This window comes from Meleagris gallopavo, chromosome 4 (assembly GCF_000146605.3).
Source record: "Meleagris gallopavo isolate NT-WF06-2002-E0010 breed Aviagen turkey brand Nicholas breeding stock chromosome 4, Turkey_5.1, whole genome shotgun sequence".
Classification (NCBI taxonomy): Eukaryota; Metazoa; Chordata; class Aves; order Galliformes; family Phasianidae; genus Meleagris; species Meleagris gallopavo.
In genome coordinates, this window is record NC_015014.2 from 45,771,880 (window position 1) to 45,784,577 (window position 12,698).

At 34.2% G+C, this 12,698-nt stretch overlaps 1 protein-coding gene across 1 annotated transcript; it reads left to right on the plus strand.

Moving 5' to 3' along the window:
- Nucleotides 1-914: 914 nt before the first annotated feature.
- On the plus strand, nucleotides 915-12,397 carry LOC104910775 (protein furry homolog-like). Its single transcript, XM_010710184.3, has 12 exons — nucleotides 915-995; nucleotides 1,976-2,067; nucleotides 2,460-2,632; nucleotides 3,064-3,224; nucleotides 3,747-3,857; nucleotides 4,749-4,903; nucleotides 5,147-5,246; nucleotides 6,392-6,560; nucleotides 7,740-7,999; nucleotides 9,138-9,278; nucleotides 10,959-11,127; nucleotides 12,291-12,397. Exons 2-12 carry the CDS (start codon nucleotides 1,979-1,981, stop codon nucleotides 12,377-12,379), a joined length of 1,617 nt encoding a protein of 538 aa, XP_010708486.1. The 5' UTR covers nucleotides 915-995; nucleotides 1,976-1,978; the 3' UTR covers nucleotides 12,380-12,397.
- The last annotated feature ends 301 nt before the right edge of the window (nucleotides 12,398-12,698 follow it).

Here is a 12,698-nt window from a genome sequence, read left to right on the forward strand (position 1 = left end):
TTTTTTTGTTAATCTGAACAAAAATATGAAACTATCCATCACCATGCTTAAGTCTCATGTAATTTAATGAAAATTTTTGCAACTTTCTCAACACCTTAACACATTTCCTGAAGGAGGACCCCCATAGCAGGGGAATCAGTCATTTAACATGAAAACTTCAGTGGATTATGCTTTTGGTATGTCTAAATTAGAGCAGCACTGAAAGTACACAGAAAAATGTGGTACCCAGGGACACACTGCAGCAAACCTAAAACAGAGGAGGTAATTACTATACTATCGATTGTAAAAGTAGAATTAGTAAGTTTTATCTTAGTGTGCTGTCTGCGTAGATCCACACTGCTGATGTCTTTCATGTTCCTTTGCCCCTCTTCATGGAGTCATGAGATAATTGGAGTTTGGCAGAAGGAACTGAGAAAAGACTGTGAAGCTTCAGTGCAAATTGGGAATGTAACCACAGCATCAAATCATTGCTTTTCAGTTTTCATAGAGACTAGACTGACTAGTCTGTCAGCATATCATTATTGGCCTTAGGGAAGCAATATTTGTTAACAAGTAAATGCACAGTGACAGTTGCAAGAACATAATGTGATTAGCTGCCAACATTGCTTTTGTTTGATAATATCTATTTGCAGCATGAGGCTCTGTTAAACCCTGAATGTGAAGGTGAATGAAAATAATACCTGATAGAAATATAATTTAAAACTTTCTAAATGAAAATTTAGTGTAATTATTGAGAAATCCATTTGGTGGTTTGTATTTAAATTAGGAAAATCTTCTCAGAAACATCTCTTGTAAATGCTTATTTATGTCAGAAAGCTATAAGTAAAACCTAAGGGTGTTTTAAATAAAATTTTAGCACTTATTATGAAAAATTTTTTAGTTAAGATGATAATTTAATGGTTGTTCATATTCTTTTGATTATTTTATTTTAATTCAGGGAACTAATAGAAGAATTACATCCTATAATTAAGGAAGCACTTGAAAGAAGGCCAGAGGTAATTAGATCTTTTTCCTATATTTGGCGCAGAGTTTTAGCTATCTTCTCAAAAATGATAGTAAATAATTGTTAGTTATGCTTCTGCACCTAAAAGCTGTCAATATACCAGGTAACAAAATGAAATGTTCCTTTTCAAATTAGTGTGAGCTGTTTACAGTAGAAGAGTTCTGCTTTGAACTCTGTATTATTCTTGTTTCAAAGGAGTTTAGTTTTGAACAACTAGAAATTACTGTAAGCTTTTCCACATTCTTTTATTTGTGTCGCTTAAGCATGGTTTAGCATAGTTAAATACTGCCTGCAATTAGTAGTTCCTGAGATGGCATTGATTTCTACTGTCAACCAGCTTTGTTTAGTTCTTTAAAATGGAAATGGCTGTGAGCTCACCTGGCTGCCTGCGCTGAATAAAAGTCTTCTGATGGAGAGGATGTTTTACTGTAGGAGTTAGAAGCCCCTGTAGGTATCCACAGAAATAATAATCTCTGTAAACACAAGCACAGATGATTATCGGTTTTTTTTATGGTAACTGTTATATTCATGTTAATAAACTCATAAACTAATAAATTCATAACTAAATACAGATGATGAGAAGGAACGTGACTTTTGTTTCAGAATGTTACTGGAGTATAGTTATAGTGTGTTTTCTTAGTCTTACATGCACGGAAAGATTGGTATTGTACTTCAGCTCATTGTTTTACATGTCACACTTCATGACAGGAGAGTGACAAAATAAAAAGTGTATTATTTCATTAATATGTGTAATAATACACTTAGTGTATCTTGCAGTTACAAAAGGAATAACTTTTCTTCACTGCCTGATCTGTTAAGATAGGGAGGCATTTTGGTAACTGCTCATAGAAGTTTTGCACTCCTGATAATTCATGCAAATTGTTGTCTAAGTATAATAATGCTTTTTTGTGCCATCCAGTTTTAGATTTTTTTCCCCACTTCATCTAATTCTGTGTTTCCTCTGTTGAACAGAACATGAAACGACGCAGGCGTCGAGATATTTTACGTGTACAACTAGTGCGAATATTTGAACTGTTGGCAGATGCTGGTGTCATTAGTCACAGGTGGGGGCTGCACTGATAAGCAGGATCACTGTGTAATATAGATATCTATAGTGCACTGTGTAGTATAGATATCTATAGTGAAGTATTATTAATTAATTTGTTGTGTTTCTAAAATTGCAATTTCTTCATTAACAATTACTCCCAGTGTAAGAACTAATTCTGTGGAAGGATGAGTGAGCTGTGAAAAATAAGACTTGCTTATTTGTTTACTTTAACTGATGTTTTTTATACAGCAAGGAAACAAGCTTAGGGAAAAACTGACTTTGAATTCAATGTTTGCAATGATGAGGTCTATTAAAGAGAAAGAGATAAGGATTGTTTTTTGTTTGTTTGTTTTTTGTTTTTTTCAAAGGTGTATATTTAGCATACAATTTAATATTTTTATTTTTAAGTGCGAGTGGTGGCCTTGATAATGAAACACATTCCCTCAACAACACTTTACTTGAGTATGTTGATCTAACAAGACAACTCCTAGAAGCAGAAAATGAAAAGGATTCTGATACATTGAAAGATATCCGATGCCATTTTAGTGCCTTAGTGGCAAATATCATTCAAAATGTTCCAGGTATGTAAAAAGATCTTGATAACTTCTGATAGACTGTTTTTATTTTATTATTTTTTTAAAGCATAAAAAAAATTCTACTTACCTGAATTTGCAGAATACATTAATAAAAATATACCATCAATTCTGAACACAGCTTCAGCAATGAGAGTTTTTAAGAAAGGTGTCTGATACTGTTTAGAAGCTACAAGTAATTTTCTCATCTAGCAGAAGTCTTGGCTGGCAATGCATTTACATTTTTTAGATTAATAAATAGTTCATCCTTATACCTCAGTGATATTAAGCATGATAACAGTAAAACTACATCCAGCTATTATGATTCTGATATAGTGTGTCTTTATTTTTTTCCCTTTTATAGCCTGATTCTCTTTTATGTACATTATTTTAAAAAATGATACAAAAAGTGTTTCTAACTTTATTTGCTTTTCTTTCAGTCCACCAGAGAAGAAGTGTCTTTCCACAGCAAAGTCTCCGCCACAGTCTATTTATGTTGTTCAGTCATTGGGCAGGTCCTTTTAGTATCATGTTTACTCCCCTGGATAGATACAGTGATAGGAACATGCAAATAAACAGACACCAATACTGTGCATTAAAGGTATTTTAATGCTTTCTAAACTTTGAAAATAAATTCCCTTGTTGATTTTGCTAATGTATATTTAACATCTCGGCTTTTTGGGGGTAGTTTTCATATCCTCGTCATTTATGACTTTGTTATTTCTTTGTTCTACCTACTTGCTCAGTTTTGATAATTTGTTTTTTGCATACTGTAAACCATTGCACTTAGTATAAGAATTACTTAAAATTACTAGTAAATGTTGACTTCCCATGATTTCTCATCTGCCTAAGGAGAAGGACTTTCATATAAAGTTCTTTAATAATAAAAATGTCATATGAACTTTTGCATAAGTAGACTTTTCACTTTTACCTTTTACTTGGGACTTCAGAATAACCTGATTTGATTTAAGTATTTCTTTAACAAAATGTTATTTGTTTTTTGTTAGCCTTAGTCTTTCTCATCTGTCAGAATAGACTATAGTTTTCTGGGATTTTAATGGGCTTGATAAAAACACATCTGCTGTATCTGAGTTATTGAAATGTAGTGTTTTACTTTCTAAAGGCTATGTCTGCTGTACTGTGTTGTGGCCCTGTGGCAGATAATGTTGGGCTCTCGTCTGATGGCTATTTATACAAATGGCTGGATAATATTCTGGATTCACAGGATAAGAAGGTAATGCAGGCAGTGTAAATATTGGTTTGCAACTATCAGTACTTTCAACAGTGCATTCATGAATTATTGTGGTCTCACTGACCCACAGGCTTTGAGTGGCTTATGCCTAAAGCTCTTAGGAGTGCATATTTTTGCCTCGTCCTTGACGTGCTATCACCAAGTTGAGGAAGGCAATCACCAGGCACATTCTGAGCACAAAGCAGAACTAAAGAGAGGAGGATTGAAACAGACTTCTTATAATTTATAAACTAATCAGCTAGATAAAGTTGTAGTAATAAGCACAATCTTCAGAAATTTAAAGGAGACAAGATCTTTAACGTGAAGTCTGTGAAACTCGACTCTATTGATGGGGTCCTATGGAATTCTGAAGATCAAGCTTTACAGCTATTTAGTAAGACAAGCTTTACATCTAAAAATAGGGCCTTCATTGCACTTATACTGTGATAGCATAAAATTACTGCTCCAGTGGGATAGATTCAAGGGATTAGCAAGTCTCCAGATGGATCAGCCCCTTGTATCCCACTGTGGAATACCTGCCTATATTTAAGTGCTTTTCTGTATCTGACTTCAGATCTGTGTTCAGAAAAGAGTAAATAGCACAATACGGGACTTGGAACTGAGAAAAAGGAATGTTAGAGCTATTTAGTTATTTACTTCAGTAATCTTTTACTGCATGTACAAGTTGGATGTTCAACAGTTTGATAGGTTATCTGTTGTTGTTTTAAACTGTGGACTTATTATTTTTAGCTGGAATAATTTTTGTGTATTACAGATGTTTTGGATTAAATATCTATTTCCCTCTCTTATGCCATTTTTATAAGTTGGCCCTTTTTTATTTTTTTATTTTATTTTATTTTATTTTATTTTTAATTGGTTCATTTCTGAATACAGGTTCACCAGCTGGGATGCGAGGCAGTTACGCTGCTCTTGGAACTCAACCCTGACCAGAGTAACCTCATGTACTGGGCTGTAGACCGGTGCTATACAGGTTCCAAGCGGGTAGCAGCTGGCTGCTTTAAAGCCATAGCCAGTGTGTTCCAAAACAGGTACTACAGAATTTTTCAAAACTTTCATTTTCCAAGCATAATTTCATTTAGAACATTTTTTCCTCCCTTAAAGAGTAGAGATCACTCCTGTTCGTGTGTATGTGTTAGTAGAGAAGCTTTCCGAAGTGTTAGGTTATTCCATTTCATATCCCCTAAGAATTAGCTTTTACTTAACAAATTCAAATAAAGAAAAAAACAAATCAAATTAATGCTATTTGTTTCATGCTTGTGATTTTTCCCTAGGGATTACCAGTGTGATACAGTGATCCTTCTAAATCTGATACTGTTTAAAGCAGCTGATTCCACTAGGGCTATCTATGAAGTTGCTATGCAACTATTACAGGTTTGTAAGCTAATTTTGATTCAATTGTTTTTGTTTTAAAAATTAGAACAATCTCTGTGCGTTGAAAATAATAGCAAAAAAAACACAAAAAAATATTTCTGGTAGTATTTAGTTGTTATTTCAATAAGAAAATCTGATGTATGTTTTTTTTCTCTGTCTTTGTACATAGTTAGCCCAGATCCTTACTTGGCCTAAGTAGATGTCAGCAAAATGTGTGTTTTCAAGAAGTAAGCCCTAAAGACTTACATTTTCACAACATTTGCTTTTTTAAGATACATAACCTAAATGAAGATTTTTCTGATTTGACACTATAGAAGTGTTGTATAGATCAGTTTTTCTAAAACTTTCTCAGAGAGATGTGTTGCTTCTGTTCCTTTGCTCTTTTTACCAGTGTAGCTGTCAGTTTCCTGATTTTTGCATTGGTGCCAAACGTTTTCCTTATTCATCAACACGGGAAGGGGTTAACAGAATTGTTGTTAACCATTTACTTCTGTTAATTCCTTTCCAGTGACATTTAGGGGTAATACAGGCAGCACTAATATTTTAAAAAGTATATACAGATATACTGCTCATTGCTCATACCAAAAGTCATCTCACAGCTTTTTCCCAGGGTCCTTGTCAGCTAAATTAAGCAGTAAAATCCTTTCTGAAGTCGTACTGTTGTTGACGTGTCAACACTCACAGCATTCTCCCTTTCAGTCCCATCTTTCTTATCAAGTGAATGCTGCTGCTTTAGACCAGCCAAAATTAATTTTGAATGTGCTGAACTGCTTTAGCCTCCCTCTGCATCTCTCGCACATCAAAGATTGCATTTCTTCTATGCGTGTCTCAAGCAGAAATAATATTGTTTGGAAATAAAAGTACTCAATGGTATTTTTCAATTTGTTACGGAAAAACATCTATTGGATAAGTTATTTTGAGAAAGCAAACATCAAGAATTTTTCATTGAGTGCATCAAATGGAATGAGTGTTAGCTATTCAGTGGCATTGCCACAGTGTTTGTGAATACAGGAGATGTATGGAGACCTATCTGGTACGAGGTATTAAATGGGAGCAGATACATAAATTTTAAAGGTGATTTTTAAATAAAAAAATTCTAATATAACTCTGTACAGAGCTTCAAATTATGAATGTTGCTGTTGTAGATCTTGGAACCAAAGATGTTCCGTTATGCTCACAAACTGGAAGTTCAGAGGACAGATGGAGTTTTGGGTCAGCCTTCTCCTTTACCACATCTGTATTCTGTGTCATACTATCAACTATCAGAAGAACTGGCAAGGACTTATCCTGAGCTAACACTTGCCATCTTCTCAGGTATGATTTAAAATAAGTCAGTATAAAGATCATCAGGTCTGAAACCTTTTACAAAATGTATAGTTCATAACTCACTAAAATAAGGAACACAAGATAGTGTCTTCATAGTAAGTGGAAAAAATTGAATTTATTGAGTAACAATTTTTGTTTATTTCTATTTGTGATATATTAAAGAGGAAACAATGAATCAAAAGATATTTTACTGACTTTCTAAAATACTGAAGAGAAATCATGTATTAATAAAATAATTTCCAAATGATTTTCAAAATTATTCTTCTGTTATTCTTTCTAGTATTTTTGTTTACTGTAGATTACTTAAAAATAATATTCAGTAACATATTAAATAGCTGCAGAATTATAACCGTATAAATTTAAAAAAAAAAAGAGCGAAGAGAAATGTAAGAAAAATTTTAAAGTGCTTTTTTGCCAAATTGGCACATTTTTACACGCTTTAGGTTTTCAGCTATCTCCTCAATTAGAGGAATATTTTTCTAGGCAATAATTTTTAAAACTTACTAAACACAATAGGATATGTTATATGTATTTTTTACCCTTGGTTTGAATTGGTTTGTCCTTACTGTTTAAATAGGAAAGGAGCAGTGCTGAAAGTCTGCTCATCAGTCTGGTTTGCCATGTTTTTAACCATGTACTGTGCAATGCATACTTCTTTCATCAGGACTCAGTTTTGTCCTGGAAAGTATTACTTGTGCTTTGCTCTCCATAGAAGTGAAACTGGTGCATAGAGATTGGATTTTGTTTACCATTTTCAATGAAAAGCTACTAATAGAATAAAACTAGCTTGTATTTTGCAAGAGTTGGTAAATGAAACAAGCATAAAGTAGAGAGAGAGGATGTTAAGCTTACTTTATCAGAACTTTCAGCAATTAAGAAAACTATCAGAACCTAGTATACACTTTCTTGCTTGTGCATGCAAATCTGTGTGTGTGTGTATGCATACAGCAATTCAGCTTCTTCAACCATGCTGTTTCTCAGAAGAGTCTTCAACTAGCTCTACTGAAGAATAGATAATGGTTATGAAGTAGCACTAGTTAAACAAAATTATGTCAGTATTGGTGTTATTTTATGGTAGTGTGATTTACTGGATTCGTAGTAGTGGTTGTTATTAGCAAAATAATTCTAATTAATGATCCACAATTTATCTATATCTTTGAATCACAGAAGTAAGTCAGAGAATCCAAACGGCTCACCCGGCTGGGAGACAGGTGATGCTGCATTATCTGCTGCCATGGATGAACAATATTGAGTTGGTAGACTTGAAACCTTTGCCAACCATCCGGCGGCAAGATGAAGATGAAGAAGATTCGTTGAAGGATAGAGAAATAATGGTAAACAGTAGGCGCTGGCTACGAGGAGAAGGCTGGGGATCACCGCAGGCTACAGCCATGGTCCTGAACAACCTTATGTATATGACTGCAAAGGTAAAAACTAACTGGTGTTCCAGGAGACTGTTGTGTTTAGGGAGAATACTGTTCAGAGATACTGCGTTACAGACTTCCCAGAGTTACTGCTCATATTAGTCTGCTTACTGGTGAATACACAAGTTTTGAGTTGTTATAAGAAATATGTGATATAAATAGTTCAGTAGCTATTGCATATAGCAGTTACATATGACTGTTTTTCTATATAGATGTCTGTTTTAGTAGATAATACATAGTATTATCTATCCATCTATACTCTGTACCTATGATTACCTATGATCTCAAAATGGAATTTTGGAAGTAAATCTGCTTGATAGAGCAAATTCTTAGCTACAAAACAATATTTTTCAATATAGGAGCCACCATTAGCTATGCATTATCACCAGCAATAAGCAAGAGCCTGCCTACCATGCTTGTCAAAACCTGCACCAGTGGCGGTGACCCGCTGTTGCCACTTCTGAAACACACCACTTACCACCTCGTTGTACTCACATGCACTGTTTGGTCTACATAAATGTTCAACAAGTGTTGATGAATGTCAATGCATGCCATTTTTTTCCACGTGGGGAAATTTGAAGACATACTTTTGCTACATATGCACTTCCATGTCAGATGCCATTTTGTCAGACTGTCCCTCTGTTGCCATCCATCACGCAGCAACAAAATCTAATGGAATATTAGTAGGGAAGTTCAGCCTCTACTGCCATTCCATCAACACCCACTTCTAATGTCACTGACCAACATAATAAAAGAGGAGGCATTACTTTTGGAGCAGCTCTTGTAAAATAATATAGTTACTGTATATAAATAACAAAACTTATTTTAATTTTTGAATATTTTTATTAAAGCAGTAAAATAAAAGAGCAATGAAAGCATAAAACTAGTAAGATATCATCTGATGGGATATACATGAGGAGTATTCTGTCTTATAATAGTCTGAATAGTCTGGTAAAGAGACACAATCAGATTTTCTAGTTGAATATCTGACTGCAACTCTGTACCTTCCATCTGAAAAATTTATTTATCTTGAATGAAAATGGAGTTGTAAATATATGAAGAAACTGATTATTTTTTTTGGCAGTCTTGAAAAAAAATTTCTGCTGGAGTTTTCAGGAGAGATATTTACTTTGTTTTCCAGTATGGTGATGAAGTGGCTTGGTCTGAGATTGAAAATGTCTGGACTACTTTGGCAGACAGCTGGCCGAAGAATCTGAAAATAATTTTGCACTTCCTGATCAGTATCTGTGGAGTGAACAGTGAACCCAGCCTTTTGCCTTATGTAAGTGCATTGTATGAGTCTCCTTATTGTCACTGGTGTTTTAGAAATTAACTCTAGCAGTAAAGATCACCAAGCAAAAAATATGAGGTAGTATTTCTGATACCCATATCTAGCAGTGTAATAGTATCACTGCATGTTTTGTGACCAGTATACACTGTGAATAAATCAAGTACAAAGTGTACATAAACCTGAAGGGAAGGTACAAAGCAAAGAGCCAGACTCTCTTTGGTTGTGCCCAGTGCCAGGGTGAGGGAGATGACACAAACTGAAAAACAGGAGCTTCCATTTCAGCATCAGTGCTTTGTGAATAAAGACTGAGCATTGGCACAGGTTGGAGATCCCTATGAGCTGTCTGGACTGTGCTCCTGGGCAGCCTGCTCTCTTCTTGAGCAGCAGTACCTCTAGAGGTCCCTCCCCAGCTTCAACCTTCCTGTGATTAGTGTACTAATTCTAGAAATAGGCCATTTATAGGATTAAATGGCCACTAGCTGTCCATGGCAAAGGAATTGTTTTGCTATTCAATGACAAGAGGCAAGGAATGCTTTTCAGTGTAATAAATGTATGGTATTCTGAAAGCCTGGAGACCTTTTGAAATTAAAGAAGTGTGCCACTAAAGATGAATGATTCAAGTATTTGTAATATGAAACAAAAGATTTTGTGAAAATAATTTCTCTGATGCTGGTAGTTTTCTGTTTATGAAAGTAGCAGTAACATACTGCAATTTACTTGGTGATAAGTCTGAAACAAAGCCATCTATCAGTTATGAGCTGTCAAAATCCAGGGTGTCCTAGATGGACCGTAAACATTATTTAGTAAGTAAATTTTTTAAAAAGGAAAAGATTTATTGAACACCTGTTTTTGCATTTTTGTTCCTTTGTATTAAAAAAAAGAAACTTGGAGATTGATTGCTAATTTTAGATTGAGTTAATTCCATGTATGCAGTGATCAATTTCTTTCCATCATAATATGCAAATCAGCAGCCACAGATAGTTTCTGTTCTTTAGGAAGAAATAAGTTGGCTCCATAACTTATTTTCATCAGAGAATTGCAATTTGCTAACAGTCCAAAAAAGTAGATATGAAGTAAACAAAGAAAGAGTTACCTGTGATAAGTATATATTTTTGTATGGATGTGTGTGTGTCTGAGAATATATAGGACTTACAGTATTGTGTTCTTACAAAGGTCATTTTAAGTTCATTAGGTGGCATTTGTTTTCATTACCAATCAGAAAATCTAGCAGTGAAGCCCCAAATCTTTCCAATATAGTTTGAACCAGGAGACAAAGTAATTCCACGAGTCAAACATCCTAAATTACTTAGCATTTTACTTATCATTTCTTAGTGTCATTGTCCAGATCTTAATCTTAGGTGTTGCTAAAACCTTTGCTAGAAAAAGCTATTTTGTTTCTTAAACAATGGTTATTGAATTAAGATTAATTTTTGTGATGTTTCTGATGCTTGCTGGTGTTTCTGTCTGTGGAAACTGTTTTTGTTTGCTTTTAGAACTAGAATAAGTCACAGATATTCTCACTGGCACTATATAGGTAGATAGTGGTTCTACTGAGTTGAGATGATCAAATTCTTTTTTTTTTCTTTTTTTTTTTTCTAAATCATTATGGTAAGAATTGTATTTATGTGTATCACTATTTTATGTACGTATACTTTTTTTATTTGATGGCAGGTAAAGAAAGTTATTGTTTATTTGGGTAGAGACAAAACAATGCAACTATTGGAAGAGCTGGTGAGTGAACTTCAGCTTACAGATCCTGTCAGTTCAGGAGTCACCCATATGGATAATCCACCATATTACCGCATTACTTCCAGCTATAAAATCCCTTCTGTCACTTCAGGTCAGAATTTATTGAACTTAATCTATTATTTCTGGCAGTGACAAACATGTTTCTGTTAATCACTTAAAATATTGGAGTTCATCTGTAAATATTTAAAAGGAGTACAGTGTTCTATTTCTTTTAGTTGTAATATAATAGAATTTCTGTTTGATTGGCAGATTGGCAGATTTTAGATTATCCAGAGTTTTTTATTAAAGAGTATCTGAAAGACTCACAAGAAACAGGATTGTATTGATACTTATGTTAGACTTCGTCTGCATTCAGATCTTGCGCTGTTTACCCTCAGCATATCACTTTTATGTCTGTTCAGCTAAACAACGGGGACAGTTTACATCTTTAAATACAACTTTAAATCATGTTTTTGATGAAGCATCTTTCAAAGAGAGCCACATAAGACTTGGATGGGAGTATCTAAGCAAGGATTTAGCTTTTCTGCTGCAGAGCTGTCAATGCTCTGAAGCAGCCTGGGCCTATCACCTAGGGATTATCTGAATAACGAGGTGGTTGCATTGGTACTTGTTCATGAAAGTGTTTAAAATGTATTAAAAATAGTATGGAGCACTTATGCTTAAGTGTTCATTGTAACAAAGTAGGGAGAAGAAGGTGAAATTGTTTTTGCAATTATGATCAGGTAAGTGTGATGCTTGATAGTTTCTCTTAAAAAGAGATTGATATAAGCTTCATTGAACACTGTTAGGTTTTATCCCTAATCTGTTTGTGTTTTGAATGAACTGCATACCAAAGTCCAACTGCATTTTACAGATGAATAGAATAAAGGAAAGAAAGAAGGAGATATCTAGATCCTGCTTCAAAAACAAGCCTTTCTACTTCATTTACTCTGAATGCTTAGAGATTCCTGGAATTATTTGTTTTTTGGGTTTTTTGTTTTTGTTTTGATTTGTTTTGTTTGTTTGTTTGTTTTTCCCCCCAGTTAGTGAGATTACTGTGGCAGTTCAGAATTTTTTTGTCTACACAACAATTTTTTTTTCTCCTACATGAAGTAGGAGTAATCACTGCTGCTTGGTTTGTATTTGTGCTTCTTGCTGTAGCATGTTCCTGTTTAGGAGTCTTGGAATGGACAAGTAAATAAGAGTTGTTGTATATAGCTTAAGTCTGCTTTGCATTTTTGTTCAGTTACCAGTGTCTTTGTCCATAATTTACAGGTACCACCTCTAGTAGCAATACAATGGTAGCTCCCACAGATGGCAACCCTGACAGTAAACATATAAAAGACAGCATTGAAGATAAGTAAGTATTTCCTCAGAGATCACTTAATAATTAAAATACGGAAGAATTCCTGGTAGCTTCTATAAATACTTGCATCTGAATGGCTTTGATAGGTCTGTGCTGCAGGAAATATGTGTTGAAGTTCTGCAAGTGAGTACAATTTGTTTTAAGCAAAAATTCTGGAATAGTATTTGGGATTAATGGTCAGGCTTTGCACTGCTGTATTTAAGTGTCTGAATTAGTTATTTATCACTTATGTGCTTACCTAAGAGAAATTATACTGTATGTGTGTATGAATATGTTGAAGGCAAAACAACTAGTTTATTAATGTAGCAAATTCTGAT